Source organism: Centruroides vittatus, unplaced genomic scaffold (assembly GCF_030686945.1).
Source record: "Centruroides vittatus isolate TY-2023 unplaced genomic scaffold, ASM3068694v2 contig_453, whole genome shotgun sequence".
NCBI lineage: Eukaryota > Metazoa > Arthropoda > Arachnida > Scorpiones > Buthidae > Centruroides > Centruroides vittatus.
In genome coordinates, this window is record NW_027122249.1 from 1,099,280 (window position 1) to 1,118,534 (window position 19,255).

Sequence of the window (19,255 nt, forward strand, 5' to 3'; positions counted from 1 at the left end):
GTTAAATTTCATAATATGAAAACTAGTTAAAAACCAGATAGAGCAGATAGTAAAGGTGTCAGACAGCAGATTCAGGGCATTAAGCATCTAGCTCAGAAGATGAACCTTCAGAAATTTTTTATGGGAAATCTGTATAACCCGTCAACACCTCTCCTCCCCATAAAAAACGTGATCCAACAAAATTCGGATAGAACCAAAACCGTGTTACTGCGAGCAAGGACAAAAGACAAAAAAAAACTAGAAACATTATAGCAATCAATGAATGAAATATAAACATTTGGGTCAACATGAAAAAAATTAAGATTAAAAAAATGTACGTTATCAGCGATATTATCAAAAATTATATTAGCAAACATATACAAATATTCGTGGTTATCTATTTTTACCTTCATTCCGCTTACTTTATTATATGCATTTTATATTTATATAACTAAAATATGTTAATATTTTAGTTATATAAATATAAAATGCATATAATATAGATACTATTAATTAAACTTTTAATTAATTACTTTTAATTAGAATTAAAAAATAGATACTTTAATGCAAATAATATTCTGTTTTTGTTTAATTTACGTTGTTAAATATGGATATTACTTCATTTGTAAGTGCTCTTTAGATCGTTGATAATTGCAGGAATGGATGAGTTACATATGAAAAGTAATTAAAAACCTAATGAAATCTGGTATTGGTTATAAAAATAATAATAGAATATTAACAATATTTATGTTTATTTAATCTATAGTTACATGACCTGCAAAGATTAAATTAGTGTTTCGTTACAGGTTTTATCTTCTAATAAACAGAAATATATATCTGTTTATTATATATATATAAAGTTAACAACTATTTTAGACGTATATGAAAATAAGGTTGCACATTTAAATTAAATTTAAATAACCTTTTGTCTTTAATGAATGAAGTACTCGTTTTTTGAAATGTTTATATATATTTAAAAAAGAAACTGGTGTGTGTAAAAGCTATAATTTTTCTATTTAAAAAAAAACTTAATTTAAAATAAGCGGAAAGTAATAGAGTGCACGAAATATGTTTACCAATTTTATTCAGTTTTTTATTTTCAGTTTTTATTTCTGTATATTTTTTTCAGTTATATTTTTAATTTACTTAATTATATATTTATTAGTAAATTAAAAATATAACTGTATTTCGGTAATTTTACAGTCTTTTCTACGAGTAAATTTTTATATGTTATGACTAAGTGAGTAGGAAGAAGATAATGACACTCAATATGTGCAACTATTAAATATAAATACTAAAATTAATACGAAAATCAGTGATAAAGTTTAATCGAGTTAAAAGAGATATAATAGCTTAACAAAACAAAGAGAAATAATTATAAAAACAAGTAAACAATTACCTGAAATGCTATATATGTAATGAAATCTGTCAAGTTAGATAAAAATATTAGAAATAAAGAAAAATTAGTAACAATTTAATCTATATACTGTCTGCTTTTTTGTTCTTTATATAGTTGTAAACCCTTTTACCAATATGCACAAAAAATTTTAATTTTTGCTATCAAGGACACTGCGAATAATTTAAGTACCATTAATCCTTCATAGATTGATAACTTCTCACGATAAAAGCATTGCTTGGTTAGAGGTTTTATAACGTACTGTACAGTACTAATAAACAGGTTTATATAAAGGATATCATTTATTATAGATATATATAGAAATTAGATGGCATATTTAAATTAAATATCAATAACTTTTTATTTTTTATTAATAAACTAATGATGACAAAATATATATTTAAAAGACATTGATTTATTTATTCCCAGGCTTATTAAACTCATAAATTTTTATAGACACTAATTTTTGACACTATTCTTCTTTTCCTGTTTTATGGAATAAATATAACACCAAGCGTTTTCTACTTTAACACTGATTTCACAAATGTGTTTTAATAATTTTTTTACACATAGTTCTCTTTCGTTTATAAAAGGTTCATAGTTAATTCCTCATATATAAAATCGAGTTAAAATCTTTAATGAATTTTTAAGAATACGAATAACTTATATTTTATACGGAACACAATTGACAATATAGTACTTATTCTTAACCACATAAAAGTGTAATGATGTTGCACTATTTTCTACACTAAAGGTAAATGACTTTAGTATTGGGTACATCATTGGTATTCACATATACGCACTTTTTATTTTCTTTATTATAATAATATACTTGTTTATATGTTTTGTAGATGGCTGTTCCCATTATTGATCAAAGGAAGAAAAGAATTTTTAAAAGAAGATGATTTATATGAAACTTCTCAGTATCATTCTTCAGAATATCTTGGGAATTTACTTCAAAAGTAAGTATGTTACAAAGTTTGATTTAAAGGGTTAATTTACAAGGTACGCGTTAAAACGTAGAGATCAAGACATGCTTTAAAATGTACTTTCGGAAAGTATTTTCTCTGGATATCATCCAAATTCTATGGGTTCATAAATAATCCATAAATATAACGTAATCATAAATGACACACTATGTATTAATTTAAATTACTCCATGATGCTACGTTATCATGATGCAAGATGCCCCATGTACTACGGAGGTTTTGCGCTTGTAATACTGAAAGGGGGGGTCATTTTCAATATATAATGAAATAATTATAATTGATTTGATGGTTCAAATCATGTCACCAATAAGGGTTTACTTTAGGAGAAGCTTGTATGAATAACTGTTTAGTAGAACAATACAGTGTATTAAATATTACATTGTTCATTACTCACATTGTATAACGTTATGAATAACAATGATCTATGATGAAAATATTTTCAGTTCTGAAAAATTTATTAAAAGTTTATTTCAGAGAGTGGAATAAGGAAGTAAAGAAGAATAATCCAAGCATTTTTAAAGCTTTGTTACGATTTATAGGATGGAAGTATTTAATAGTTGTATTCCTTGCTCTAATTCAGGTACTACCACGTTTGATTTTAAACATGACACATTATTAAGAATGATTGAAATAACTGAAATATATATTTACAGGAAACTGTAGTATTTACAAGTCAAGCATACATTTTGGGTGTTATAATAAATCATTATGAAAACAAATCAGAATGGAATGAACTAAATGTTTACTTATCATGTGCTGCATTCATTGTCCTAACTATAATCTATATGCTAATATATAATATCGATTATTTTATAATGGAAGTATTAGGCATGAAGTTAAAGATATCTTTTTGCACTCTTATATACAGAAAGGTGAGTTTCAAATAATTTCAAAATTATAATTTAGTTGGCGTTTCTTATTTATTGTGTAATAAAATATTAATGTATTTATTTTCAAATCGGTTTCGTTGTGGATTTATGAGAACTAAACAAGACGTATTTAGTCTTGGCGTGTTGCATTCACCTGTTTGTACGGGGTAACTCGGTTGCAATGTTTGATTGAGAATTGCAGTGTGCATGTTTAAAAGTTGCCTTGAAGCTGCTCTGGATTTCTAGTGGCTAAATTTTAGTAATTTTTTAAAACTTTCTTCGTAGTTTTTCGTGTACAGATAAACGTGCATGGAAAATTTTATCGATTTTTATCTCTAAAAGTTTTATTTTGAGTATGAACCAAATTGGTATACTTTAATTATAGGCACCCTTTATGATAAATTTAGTCAGAACTCCATAAATTACTGTACATTCCTTTATAGTAATGCATTAGTGAATACTTGTGAACGGATTTTTACCATAAATGTTTGTTTGTTTTGTATAAGGTAATGTGATATGTGTGTGATCTAACGATGGAGGATAGCTATTTAAAACTAACAAAAGTAGATAAAATGCGGAAAACTCCACGTGATCAGTTTATTTGCGACGCGCGAACTCATAAATTATCAGTGGTCAGTTGTTTATCCACTTAGCTACTGGTGGTCCATTCAGTAGAAAAAGGATTTTAACGTCTTTCACGTTCTAAACTGAAGAATTTGGCATTTCATAAATGAAGGTGAATTTCAGACGCTAACTCGATTTAATGCTAAACTCACAGGATCAGAGAATTGACTGTAATAATTCTCTGATCCTGATTATAACTTTACTTTAAATAATTATACTTTAAAAGACTTAACATTTTAATTAATAATATGATATTAGTAGCGTTATTAAAAATTATATTTGATCATTGAAAGTTAAGTAAAAATTCTCGAATACTTATTTATTTTAATTATTATGTTTTACATGTAGGCAATTAATTTAAGTTCTTCATCTCTGGCAAAGTCGAATGTAGGACAGATGGTAAATCTCCTTGCAAATGATGTCAGCAAGTTTAACAATGTAAGTTAAAGAAGTCTTTTGAAATAAAAATTAATTCTAATATAGTAATAAGAACGTATGTTGCAGAAAATATTATATCTTCATTAAACATCGCATTTAAATCTTTCTAAATCTTCAATCACACGATCTTTGACAATATCTAATAATTAATTATAGGCCTATTGTAAAATATAATTACTTAGTTTGATATGATGCATTTAATTTTCAGAAATACACCATGTCAAATTTTTACTTCTAATTAACTAGAATGAGTAAATTTATTTTTAATAATTTATAATCTCTGTATTTATGGAAATATTCAATAAAATTTATACTGTTACAATACAGAAATGTACTTTTGAAATAACTTGTGATAAACTACATGTCTTATTGTAGGGTAAATTACACAGTGCCTTTTTCAAAATATACTCTACGTGTGAATCCGACATAGCAATTTTCTTTCTGGAATACCCAGTGTGGATTTAGTACAAGTTAAAAAAGAAAGTCACTTAATACTCATGTTACAGAATATAAAATTTACCAGAAGAACGTACATTGAGCATATCATGAAACGTGCATAAATCTATATATAAAATTAAATTTAAAACAATGGATCCGGTTGTATATATACATCAAAGGGTAATAATAATCTATTTTTAGAACTATTTAACAAGTAGATAAAATTCGTTCTATTCTTATTTCGAGAAATTTAAGGCAAAGACTTACTAACAATCAACAGATAAACATTTATTTTACGTTTTTTTTCAAAATTTTGACGCATTTCGTCTTTCTCTGGCCTCATCATTGGATCCACTGAATGAGGCCAGAGAAATCTAAGAAATACAGAAAATTACTTTGAAGAAGTCAACGGATGTTCGTCGTTATTAGTGCGTAGCACCTCAGAGTGTAGGCATTGGCCTTAACAGACATTTCATTGTGTTTTCTATATATCAAGTTTAATTTCTAACAGTACAGTGTGCCTCCTCGATAAATAAAATGTTACAAACAAATTAGTATACAAAAATTAGTCATTTAAATTCATTCATTCGATCAAAATTATTGTGAGTTTAAAGTCTTGATGTAAATTCATGTATTGTTTACCTGTTCAATTGCTTCTTCATCTGTTTTATACTACGTTACTGTAAATTTAATTCATTGATTAACACACAAAAAAAAAAAACATTTGTGTATATCAATCTTTTGCTTTTGCTATAGAATAAGTAATATGAAATATATTTTCTAAAGTTATATATTTTCATTGTGTTTTAGAAAACTCTATATAATAGATTCTCTTATGCACGTAATTTTTCTTTCATTACAGAATCTCTTCACTGTTTTATATTTATGTACAAATCCATTTTTAATTATTATTACCACAATCTTGTTGTGGAAGTATTACGGATGGGCCATTATAGTTGGAATGTCGGCGATACTTATTTTTATTCCGATGAAAATATTGTTTGCAAAATTATATTCAAAACTTAGGTAATTAATATTTAATTTAAATAACTATAAGTACTGTACTTAGTGTATTTATAAGTAAATGAATTATATGAATGCTTTTTTGTAAAATATCCATAATACAATAATAATATAACTCTAATAAATTATGTAGGAATGCTCAATACTTCTGCTTAGGGGAATCTTCATAAAATTTAAGAAATCATAAGGTAATTTCATGTAAATGCATCTTCAAAATATATTTATAAATGGAGGTACAACTGCAATTGTAAAACTGCTTTCTTTATTCCAATTTCGGGGTTTTCAGATTGCAGACCTTAACAATGTGTGATGTGTTTAGTGGAAAATTTGGCGTTGATATTCACTCTTAATTATTTAACGTTATTTATAAAAGTTATAAGTAAACAATTAATAATGTTCTGGAATTATATTGATAACAGATCAAGTTTTGTTTAAATTGTTTTTACCATGTGAGCATCAGTAAAACTTAGTAAGGTTAATCGTTGTAATCGTTCAGAGTCGGAGTAGAAAAATCAGCTTTCAGTGACATATATTTGTCGTTATAAAATTTAACACAAAATTCACCAATAAAAATGTCTTTTCAGTAAATCTTGTGTTACATTTCAAGTTCTGTTTGCAGATTTCAAACCTTATTCCAAGGACTTTTAGATGTTTCGTTCAATTTACATGCATATCGTTTATAAGTGCACTTTCTTCTCTTTGATCATCTGTTAACTACCCTTGGAAAAATACGAGAACAAACTTTATGCACTATAAAGTTTGATTATTCATTGCAAATTCCGTTGTAAACAATGACATGTACAGATATAGGCCTATGCTGAATTCCCAAAATTTGAAACAGATGTATAGCAGTAGTTTACTGCAACTTATGTCTGTTCGCATGCTCTAAAGGAAATCATTCCTTCGTATTTTGCTGATGTTTTCTTTTGTTCTATCAGCAATAACAAGACCTTGACTGGAAACCATTTACTGAATTTATCCAGACCAACATGGGCTGGAATATGGAAAGAGCTGGGCCTTAACATATCCGAAATAACTCCTCTAAAAACTTCCCGGGATTTTTCTTCTGCACAGATTTGATTCCAGATCTACGGCGTTCGGAAAACGTCAAAACTGCCTTAGTTATCCAGCAGATAGGATTTAAAAGGCTCTCTTGGTATCCATAAGGAGAAAAAAGTCGAAAAAAATTCAGTTATTAATTATGAGATGCAAATTTCACAATTTAAATGTTTTCATTTATACATTTTTACTATGTTTCATACATCTATTTTTACAATATTTCTCGTCACAGATTACAGGCAGCCATATTGGGAGACGAAAGGTTAAATCTGTTGAATGAAATGATTGCTGGCATGAGATTAGTTAAAATGTACACTTGGGAATTGCCTTATGCTGCATTAATAGAAAAAATAAGAGCGTAAGTATAATCATGTTTTAATTACACTGAAATTTATTTATCAATTATTTTTCTCTAACTGAAATTTCTAATAAATATTTTTTAAATATTTTCAGGAAAGAAATAAAAACAATTCGGAAGTTCTTATATGCTCGCGGAATATTGTTAACATTAGGATTTCCTTTATCAAGATTATTTTCTTGCCTCACTTTCCTTGTGTTTTTTCTATTCGGTGGCCAACTAAATGCTCAAATTGTTTTCGTCACTACAATGTTTTCTATTATCATTTACTTCAGTGTTATTTCAATATTTTCCTTCGCTGTTAATCTTGTGGCAGAAATTTTTATTTCATTGAAAAGGCTTCAGGTAACTATCAATTTATTAAATTTTATATAAATTACATTAATTAATTTCGAAGTAAACCTGGAATCATCTCTGTCTCTATATAAATTTTCCTAAAAATAAGCCATCTTATCATTATTCTAACATCATTCATACCTGTATGACCAACGAGCTACTACTTTACATCATTGTTAATATGAAGTAGGAATTATATTGTTTTATGTAATTCAAATGATTTAAGTCTGTATTAGTACTATAGTAATCTATGTATTCCCATTTAAATTATTACTTTACTTATTAATCATGATACTCCATGCACCATCTGTGCCATCATATCCTCTTGATTGATTTCTTCTGGTATTTTTTAGCAAATGCTAAAATTCATCTTCTGCTCGCGGTCTCAGCATGCTGAAAATAACTCAATATAACATACATATGTACAAATAAATATAAAATTTAAGGTGGGTATACGTAGCCACAAAATAAGCAACGAAGCAACTGCAGGGTAAATTCTATTCATTGCAGATTTTTTGAACAATAAATACCTGGTGATTTCAAAAATATAATATCTCTACGTTGTCTGCAGTGTTTCATTTCATGGTTATTACTGTTATACTTTTAATATAATACTAGTTCCTCTCCTTTTTAATTAAAGAAGGTTCGGTTTTGATGCTGTTTTAATAAAAATTAATAGTTAGTTTCTCATTTTTTATCTGTACAGGCTATTATTTTCATACATATCTCATCAACAATCTTGATAAAATGATTTCAAAATACAGTTCACAATCGTTTTATGAAACTTATGAAATTACAGTTCACAAATCTTCTTTATAAAATTGTTTTAAAATTTTATTTAGCATTTTCTCCTGCTTCAAGAAAAAGACAACAGTTCAGTTAATGTGATAGAAGAAAGGTTAATGTTAACAAAATGTGGAGTATGGATGGAAAACGTCACAGCTGCGTGGAATAAAGTAAATATCTTTCTAGTTAATTCATATTATCTTTGAAGATGTATTAAAATTTTTAAGAATTTCTATTATTTGATATTGTTTTTATGACATGTATTAGAAAGGATTGTATTGAAAGATAAACTCGTGCTTTTAAATCACAATTAAACTGGTTTTGACTAATTTAATTTTATCAAAATTACATTGAGATCAACAGTTATTACAATATTAATAAAAAAAAACTGGTTTTTCTCATCAAGTTTTATTATCTATTACTTGGATACAGGTAAGTTCAATGTTATGTACTGTACATTATTGTCCAGCACTATATACGAAGGCTATTTTTTAAATAAGGTCCGTTTTTTAATAAGAAGAAAAATACTGTAAATATCGTTAAAATATATTTTTTTTCCATATTCTACATACTTTTATCTACTTTTCTACATAATTTCCATTTTGTTTAAACATTTGTCATACCGCTCAACAATTTTTTGAATTCCGACTTCAAAGAAATCTGCCGCCTGTCAAGAAGCCCAATCCACGACTGCAGTTTTCACTTCTTCTTCGTCGTTGAAATGTTGACCACCAAGGAACTCCTTTAAGTATCGAAACAAGTGAAAATCACTGGGTGCAAGGTCTGGACTGTGTGGATGATCGTATAGAGTCAAAAACGATAAAGCACTATCCAATCTTTTTGTTTTGTGATCGTCAGAAAGCAGTCTTGGAACCCACCGAGAACACAATTTTCGATAATTCAGTTTCTCCGAAACAATGGTATACAAAACTGATCTTGAAATCTGTGGAAATACAATTGATAACATTGAAATCGTGAATTGTCAGTCCTCTTAAATTTTGTTATCCACATCACGAACCAAATCTTCAGAAATCGGAGAAGGTCGGCCAGGGCGTGGCTCCTCATGCACATTGACTCGCCCATCCTTGAACATTCTTACCCATTTTCGAACTTTACTGTCACTCATAGCATTATCACCGTAAACTTCACAAATCTGACGGTGAATTTCCGCTGCTGCCAAGTTTCTTGCATTCAAGAATCGAATAACTGATCGTATCTCACAGTCGGTGGGAGACTCAATTTTCTTAAACATTTTAAACCTCTACAGCTCAGCATACAGACAGACGATATGGCTGCATATGGCGTCAAAACGCGCGCCAAGCTTGCTCGGAGCAGAAGCGCATGCGTACTGTCGTGATTGCGCACTATTCTCACTTTCATTCACAAACGGACCTTATTTAAAAAATAGCCCTCGTACATCGTATATATGGACCGTTTATTTTGAAAGTGGTGTAAGTCAATTTTTAAAAAAATTGAGAAATAACATAAATACAATTTAGTAAAAACTTTTTATTTATAAACAATTCACACTTAGCATTATAAAACTTTTACACCACCTCTTGTCTCAGTTTGTCCTAGTTTCTGTAACCCCCTCCCCTTTTTGGATGTCCAACATAACTCAACCCCCGTTAAAACCTTCATAACTTTATGAATGATAGATACCATAAGTAGAAATGAAACGTACAAGAAACTTTAGAATAAATATAATAAAATGCATAAACTCTATAATCACATGTTATGACTTAATCAATTAATTCCTTTTGTCTTGTTATGTAACAGAAGTATCTTTCCAGATGCATTCAAAAACTTCTGAGTTAACAATCGGTTTAGAAGTGATCTAATTTGAATTTAGTTTACGATTTGCGAATTGATTGTAGTCTTACGTAGGTTGTAAAATTTTTACTATTTTTGATAGTGTCACATCAAAATTTTACATATAAACTTTATACTGTGCATTATTTAAGATACACTTTATATATATATTATTTTAATAACTTTGTACTTTTTTTAAGGAATATAATCCAACATTAGATGATATATCACTAAGTATAAAACCTGGAGAGTTATTAACTATTATAGGTTCTGTTGGATCAGGAAAGGTGAATATGTCGATATTTGATTTAAAATTTAATATTAATAATCTATTGTATATCTTCTAAATTGTTCAGATTAAGTAAGAACTTGTAAATTAAAAAGATAGATCAACTTAGATACTTGTATTCTATATAAGTTTCCATATATTACAAAATAAATCTACTCTCTACTAACGTAAAAATTTTTTCCTAACTCCTAATAATTTTATACCTTTTTTTGAACCAGACTTCTTTACTAATGTCAATATTGAGAGAAATTCCGATTATTTCTGGAAGAGTATCAGTGAAAGGAAAAGTTTCTTATGCTTCACAAGAAGCCTGGATATTTAACGGAACAATAAGAGAAAATATCTTATTTGGAGAAGAATATCGAGAAAGGAAATATAGGGAAATTTTAAAAATAACGGCCCTTGAGAAGGTAATAAAATATTTTATGTTTTTGCTTGCAAAAGTCGACGTAGAAAACATATTATTTTCTATTCAAACTAAGAATCAACCGACCTCATAAACCCATTCAATTTTAATATTTTTAAAAGTGTTTTTGGTTATTTTGTTAAAATAATGTAATAAAAATAAACCTTTCAACCATTCAATCCTCTTGAATAGAAAAACGAAAAATATATAATTTTGAAACGAAAATAAAGAGCTTATGTAGATTATTATTAGAATGAATTTAATTGTACACTATCTGTCATTGGATTGTAAAAACGAAAAAGAAAAAGACTTTTGCCATACAACATGGTTTACATATATTTTAATCAAAGATTACGTTTGTGTATAAGGAGGCTTTAGTCAACCATTCAAAAGAAGACAATGTATCCAGATATCAGATTATGAAAGGAAAGATAATCTGAGTTTGTATGATATGGGACATGTAAATTTTTATAATTATAATATATTAAATGGGGTTACTCTATAATCATATATTTAAATATTTTAGAATATGTATACTTGTATACGTTTTGCATATAAAGTTTTACTTCTATATACATATTATGAGAATTACTAATATGGGGTTTACTTATTTTAGGATATAAGTTTATTTCCAGAAGAAGATTTGACAGTTGTAGGTGAAAGAGGAGTGATGATGAGCGGTGGTCAGAAAGCAAGAATTAATCTTGCAAGGTCAGAAAATTTTTATTTTAAGAGGAATGAGATCAATACAATCGTAGATATTGCTTTTGGATGTAATACACATTAATTATGCTGTAAATATATTTAAATATATATTTTCAGAGCATTATACGTAGATGCAGATATATTCCTCCTTGATGATCCGTTGAGTGCTGTTGATGCTCCAGTAGCGAAACACTTATTCGTAAAGTAAATAGTGGATTTAAATGTTAGCCAATATGTAGATTTTAATGTATTTAAAAATTTTCTTATTTTTCAGATGTATAAAAGAATATTTAAAAGAAAAAGTTTGCATTCTTGTTACACATCAAATACAATTTTTAAATTCTACAACTAAAATTTTAGTGTTAAATAAGGTGAGAAAATGAATATATCGTACTTAACTTTGCTTGATAATCTTTTGTGTTAGTCATTTTATTCAGTAATACAGTCGAACCTGTAAACAGAGCGCTATTTTTAAACTTTAAATTAGTGCAGTAAACCTGCCGCCATTTTCAAGAATTATTTGCAGGTTATTTTCTATGACAGTTTCTTCATAAAATTCAAAATTTCATTTAAAAAACAACCTCCAAATATTCACTTTTATAAAACGATTATTTCCATGTTTTTAAGTCACTATATTTGTATTACAGTTCTGTACTGTATAAAGATGATGGAAAATATTTGTGTAACATGCATTAATTTATTCTTTAAACAAATATCCTTTAAATATTGTTTATATATCATTACGTTGTTTTATTTCAGGGAAAATGTGAATTCTTTGGCAATTATAATCAAATGAAAATTTCTGAACGCTATGCAGGAAATTCATGGGAAAATGAAATTGTTAAAAGTAGCATGGAACTATCGACCGTATGTTTCAATGACAAAGAAATACTAGACAATAAACAAGTTGACGTACATCAAGATGTCGAAGTTAACAATAATGTAGTAAGAGTTGACTTTGATTGTTTACAAAATTCTTTAAATACGGTTACTTATTATATCATTGTAACTACAATTATGTAGTATTTATAATTTTATCAGAACTTTTTTTTATTATAACATATTAATCTTTGATGGGGTATATCAAGTAATTTGACAGTAAATCAGAACAATAACCGTATTTCACTTGCTAGTTGTTTCGTTATTGAGGAATTATGCCTAATCTGTGAATATATGGACTAACTATTTGTATCATGGGCATACAATTTTCAATTGCACTGCAAAACAAACACAAGATGGTAAATTTACATTGAATAAGGTTAATAATTCACATCTAAATTTGAAGATAATATCTCTAGTTTTTCATGAAAATAATCAGTTGTGTAATGAGCAGATCTAAATAAAATAATCTTCCTATAATGAAGGAATTCAATACTTGAAAACTATTACATTAAATCTTTTGATGTACAGTACATATCTTACATTACCGTAATTTACTTTTAGTATTAATTAGTTTAATTTGATACAAGAACAATTAGAATTCATACACAACAATGGAAAACATTAAAAGTAAAGGATACTCTTCTTAAAGGCAATTACAAAAATGGAAACTTACATCTTTTAGCATGAAATGCTTGCTCTTCAAGAATAGCGCTACAAAGCATTTTGTCAGAAGTATAGGAAACAACTGCATTATAATTATTTGAAATTTAATATTTTCGAATATATTCGAGGTGATTTTGTAATGCATAATAATATATGTTTTAACTACTATTTCTAGAATACCAATCACAAGCAAAGACGAGAAGAAGACAAAAGACATGGAGTGGTAGGATTATCTGTTTATAAAGCATATGTGAATGCTGGAGCTGGTTTATTCCTCAAGTTTCTTATACTCATAATGCTTTTCTTAACTCAGGCCGTTTACAGTTTCAGCGATTACTGGATAATTAAATGGTATGTATTTGATCGTTATTAGTTTTAATTCGTAATTTCCTGTCAAATTTAATGAAAATCTTTCAATTAACTATTCATATTACAAAGTTTCACATATTACCTTTAACTTACTAATCCTTGCATAGTTCCATCTACGACTTTCAGTATTCTTTTAAATTAGATAATATTTTGCATTGTTTCTTTATATATGTACTGATGCCAGCGTTAGATTTCTGTACAAGGCTTATAAAATCCCACATTCAACGCGCTTCACTGTAAATGTTCTCTTATGTTGACAAAATTTTTTATTTGTAATTATTTTTTTATTGATATATATTCATATTAAATAGTGTACTTGTAGTTTATTCTGAGTGATAAGTGATTATAAATATATTAAAATAATAAATCCGTTTTTCCTGTTTAATTTTCAGGTTAAATGATGAAAAAATTTACAATCAAAACAGAGAAAAGTTTGAAAATTTTACATCTGAGACAAGTAACACGAATTTCACAGAAACTGTAAATTTTCAAACTCTTGAATTCAATATGTACATTTTCTTTGGATTAGTATGTGCAACATTTGTTTTGACAATAATTTCTGCATCATTATTTTACGAAATGTTTATGGCAGCATCTAAAAAGCTTCATAACAATATGTTTCGTTGTATTATTCGTACTCCAATATCGTTCCTGGACAGCAATCCTGTTGGTATGTAAATAATAGACTGTATTCATTTATTTTATTAATAATTGATAACTTCCTTAAATCTGCAAAAAAATAGATTATTTTATATTAATTCAACTTAACATCATTAAGCGAAAAAGTAATATGTATAATGTAAATGATTTTAATACATCTTAATAATGTAATGAAATCAGGAATGTGCCGCACATAGCTACTACAGTCGGATTGGCCGAACAGACGAAGGGCCTGAAAATCTCCCCCTAGTGCCCACAAAGACATTTTAGGACAAACTTCCCTTTTTATATGTTAAACAGGTGAAATATATCTGGCATCGCTAGTCTGTGGGTAATATAGGATAGGGATGTTCTAACCCATCTTACATTTTAACTTATATTTAATACTATTATATCTTCATTAATTTACTTTTTAACAAATATATTAAATTATAAAGAAACTGCACAATTAAGATACTACTAAGTGACAATCAGCTAAAGAGGACGGTCGGATGGCCAAGCGGTGAAGGTGGCAGCCTTCCGTTCTGGAGGACCCGGGATCACATTCGAGTAGGTCGAGAAAACCTTCAGGAATTTATCAGGTTCAGATATGTTGGGCCCGTTTTTCATAATTTCGCCGGCCCATTGTGGGCCTTATAGAGCTCATAATGGGCTTTTTTAAAGAGCCTCTTAGTGCCCAAAAGGCGGAAAGAGTTTAAAAAAGCAGCTAAGGAATCACTATTTATTTCTTACGAATTGTACAATGTGAGCAATTGATACTTGGCTGTTTTCTGCTTATAAGCATCCAAATCTCTAAATTTTTTACCAAATCTGAATTATCGAATAATTAGGTTTTCTATTTAGAAGCTTAAAGTGAATACATTTCTAGTATTAATCAAAAAAGCTTAAATAAATTTGTCAAAATAAATGGTTATCGTTTTCGTTGATGAAGTCAACAATTCAAGAATTATTTTTTTATTAGCAGTTATGCATTTTATATGTAAAATATTATTTATTAAAAAAACCATAAAAAATGAAAAAATGCTCATAATACACGTATTAATAAAATTGAAATAAATATATTTTAAAATATAATATTTCTTTTAATTTGTCTTTCAACTTTTACTACTTTTCAGGGAAAATTCTAGATCGATTTTCAACAGACATTTACAGCATTGATGATTCATTAACTAGTATAGTTTATGAAGTCATAAGAGTAAGTTCCAATTTTAAAGTTTGTCAGTAATAATAGTAAAATATATAACTTCATTGTAAAGATATATAGGCTATAGTTTAGTCATAGTCCTGTATGTATAGTATATTGGGATAATATTTCTTATAAAGGGTAAAAACAAAAGTAGTAGTGTGCATATGGACACTTAATTTGTCTATCATTTACAAAAGCAATATTTTCAAAATCTGCGAAAATTGCGATGAAATTTAGATTGCTGCCACAGTTACAAATACAGTGAAACCTCGCTTAACGAGCATAAAACGTTTCAGAGTCTTTCACGTAATGAGAAACACTCGTTAAGCGAAACAATTTTTCCCATAGAAATTAATGTAAAATACGATAATGCGTTCCAAGCTGAAAAAACACACAAATGTTTTATGTATAACGTTTATTCAAAAAAAAATTGTATAACATACACTGTTAAGGAGCGTGAATTATCATCATCTTTTCTTCTAGCGAGGAATGAACCATCCTTGAATGAGAATCCCATTTGCAGAAACAAAGCAAAAAAATCACAGTTAATATGTTTGATAACACTCCAAACGATATGCCAAATTCTTGGGTTATGTAAAGGCTGTAATTATATATTAGAAATTAATTAATTTGACTAGAGGTACGCAGTTATGTTTCCACCTCGTATTAAATTTAATAATTATAAATAGTTAATTTTTAATTCCGACATTTCAAAAATTTAATTTGGAATTGGTCATTAAATTTAATGAACCAAGAATTTGACATATCGTTTGGCGTGTTTATTATATAACGGGCTATGGTTGTTGATGTTTATATGTAATATGTCTGAACACAAGATTGGAAAAATATGTGATCACAAGCGACACTAAGATGCTAGCGGAAGGATTGCTAAACACAGACTGATAGAGCATGCGCATGCGCACAATTCGGGACTTCCCCTCTCCTCATCACTCGTTATGCAAAATATCGCTCGTTAAGCGAAGCAAATTTTTACAATTCCTTTTGCTCGTTATGCAAAATACTCATTGTGCGAGGTGCTTGTTAAGCGAGGTTACACTGTACTAAAGGTATAAGCGTTTAAAATTAACGACTGCAAATTTCAAAGTTACATTGCCAGAAGACAAAATTGTCGATCCGCTACTGTACTGTCAAGAGTTTCTATTTGACAATAAGTTTGTCTTTTTTTTAGAACTGTAGCATATCGTGACTTTTTAGACCTTTAAATAATATTTAAAGCCAACAAAATTTTATTAAAATTATGTTTTTCTTATTGCCATGGCAAACTTTCTCAACTTCAGGAATACACTAATGTATATATATACATAGGTAGTGTACACTAAAACTATTAGTTCACAACTAGCTGATCAAAACAAAAGAATATCTAAATGTGTATGTAGAACTAATGTTCTTCAGCATTAAAAATTGTATGTAAAAATATTTCGAGGATAGAACACATATTTTAATGTTATAAACTACTGTGCCTTGTATCACCCTCTATCGCGGTTGCATCAGCTAACGTTCAGAATGGCTTTTCTTAATCACCGCAACGCGAGTGGTCAAGTATCATAAAAGCCATGACGTGAATTTCGCTTTGTGGTCTCTCTGAATTAGTCACAACGCCTTGTGACACTTGAGAAAGCAGCCACAACGCGTTGTGTTGATTTAAAGAAGCTACAATACGTTGTAGACTTTTTCCGCTCAATGAACATTTTCGTTGTTTGAGCCTAACATACGTATTTGTTCATACTGATTTTCAATATGATGAAGCTTCAGACACATGTAGTCAATTTGATGTAAACAAAAAGCAGACGGACACACTTAGACTTATAACTTTATTTTTTGCAAAAGTGAAGTAGTTAATTCTGGTTTCAAGGAAACGATATATGTATAAGTATATATTATTAATGTCCCGATGAAACTTAAGTAGCTGTATTGTATGCTAATTCCATAAGCTAATATATTATCCACATTAAAATTATTTATTTTTATTTAATTCTCATATATTTAGTAAATCTAAGTAATAAAAATGGAGAGTTCGGTCTTTGGGGACGACGAGTTATATTCCTATCAATGGAAAATGTTCTGTTTATTTAGAAAGCATATCTGGATAACATCACCAGTAGAAACTAAAGGAGTAGCTTGCCCCTCTAATTGATAGTCCTAATATATGGAATAATGATGAGAATAAGGCGTTAAATAAGTATTAGTCTGAAATATTATATCAATTAATTTTTTTCAAATGCAGTAAGCAATAACTCTATTATATTAAATTAATTTTAGTTCACTTGAAAATAGATTATTGCATATTCATTAGAATAAAAGATAAAAAATGTATCTTGTATTTAAAATGAGTTCTCTTATTTCAGGTATATGGTGTCATTATCGGCATGTTTGTCATCGAAGCAATAATCTGTCCTTATTTACTCATAGTGACATTTCTCTTCCTATTCTTATTTCATTTTTTATGGACCACCCATACGAGAGTATTGAAAAGCATAAAATATTTGGAAGCAAAATGTATGTATTTCTTATGTACAGCAATTTATTTATTTTAAATATATGCTAGACATATAATTATGGTTATTTTTACTGATCTTTTCTACTAAAACTTAACATACAATATTAACATGTTGGATCACTTAGTCAGCAGACATTTTTCAATGTTATATAACATGGAAATGGTTAATTTTTAGTTTCATTACATTATGTATTTGTTTTATTGCTACGATAATGTTAATACAATGTAGAGTAATAAATACCCATTTTTAATTTTAATGTAACAAAAAACATATCCATTTTGTATAGTATACAACACAAAATGCATCGAACGGTCTATATGACTTTAAATGTAAAAAAGTCGGGAAATATAATAAGTCAATATAGCTATGTATGTCTTCTCTCTTTAGAATATATTTTAAAATAGAAAAAAACTCCATAAAGGAATCACATGCTAGAATGCCCTTTTTTATGTTATAATATTTTGAAATCATCTAGGGTCATTGTCCCCATGAAACCTGACACGGTTGGTGAATTCTTTTATTCAATTATATTATTAGAAATTATATAAATAAGTTTTTCCGCAGCCAGAAGTCCTGTATTTTCTCATCTGAGTGTGTCTCTATATGGACTGACAACAATCAGAGCATTTAATGCCGAAAATAAATTCAAGTCAACATTCAATAAATACCAAGATAAACACACAGCAACATGGTTCATTTATGTGGCTTTAAATCGATGGAATTGCGCATACAGTCATTTCTTTTGTCTCCTAAATCTTATTATTTCTTTTGTCGTTTTGTCTGTTTCGATAAATGAAGGTAAGTGGATAAATTTTGAATTTTCTATTATCTGTATGTAGCTCAACATTTAATTTTTTCGTGACATATAGACGATGCAGGAAGTAAAATTGGTCTTGTTACCAATTATGGATTATTGATATTCTTACTTTTACAATGGAGTATTAAGCAATCGTCTGAAGTCGAATATTTGGTATGTTTTTAAATAACAGAATTATTAATTACAATTAAATTAATTAGTTAACTATGTAATATATGTTAAAAACTTTCATTCAATATTTATACACTTCGTTTCCTACTCGAGAGTCTTTAGTGGATTTTTCCTCAAATCTCTCGTCTGTTTACAAGGTCTACGATAGCATTGACCAGAATGAAACTAGACATGACATACCTGGGACAATATGGTTAAGAAGTTCGCCACAAATTTTTCATGAGTGATCCACTCATGAAAAATTTGTGGCGAACTTCTTAACCATATTTGATTCCGGTTTCACAAAGCAAGATTAATGTCTTAACCTAATATCGATCCGGTCGTCTAAATATATATAATATAAATATATATTTATAGAAAATAATAGAATTGATTATTCGCTTAATTTTAAGAAATATCGAAAAGTCTGTTTACAGATGGGATTTAATTGATGGTATAATGCAACACAACTCCTATAAAAGGAAGTCTATACAATGCTAAT

The 19,255-nt window shown here is 28.3% G+C and overlaps 2 protein-coding genes across 2 annotated transcripts in view; one reads left to right on the forward strand and one right to left on the reverse strand.

Moving 5' to 3' along the window:
• The window catches only part of LOC136977327 (ATP-binding cassette sub-family C member 4-like), a 231,954-nt gene that overhangs the window by 103,155 nt on the left and 109,544 nt on the right, over nt 1-19,255 (reverse strand). The gene's annotated exons all lie outside the window — the stretch shown is intronic.
• LOC136977328 (ATP-binding cassette sub-family C member 4-like) overlaps nt 1-19,255 on the forward strand; it is a 31,993-nt gene that overhangs the window by 6,149 nt on the left and 6,589 nt on the right. Inside the window, exons 2-19 of the mRNA XM_067272796.1 lie at nt 2,227-2,337; nt 2,839-2,944; nt 3,018-3,236; nt 4,206-4,295; nt 5,596-5,759; nt 7,048-7,173; nt 7,269-7,518; nt 8,352-8,465; nt 10,308-10,394; nt 10,615-10,806; nt 11,419-11,513; nt 11,625-11,711; nt 11,782-11,878; nt 12,267-12,452; nt 13,228-13,403; nt 13,814-14,091; nt 18,351-18,584; nt 18,656-18,756. Of these exons, the coding sequence (XP_067128897.1) occupies nt 2,227-2,337; nt 2,839-2,944; nt 3,018-3,236; nt 4,206-4,295; nt 5,596-5,759; nt 7,048-7,173; nt 7,269-7,518; nt 8,352-8,465; nt 10,308-10,394; nt 10,615-10,806; nt 11,419-11,513; nt 11,625-11,711; nt 11,782-11,878; nt 12,267-12,452; nt 13,228-13,403; nt 13,814-14,091; nt 18,351-18,584; nt 18,656-18,756 (2,713 nt within the window). The remainder of the gene's footprint in view (nt 1-2,226; nt 2,338-2,838; nt 2,945-3,017; nt 3,237-4,205; nt 4,296-5,595; nt 5,760-7,047; nt 7,174-7,268; nt 7,519-8,351; nt 8,466-10,307; nt 10,395-10,614; nt 10,807-11,418; nt 11,514-11,624; nt 11,712-11,781; nt 11,879-12,266; nt 12,453-13,227; nt 13,404-13,813; nt 14,092-18,350; nt 18,585-18,655; nt 18,757-19,255) is intronic.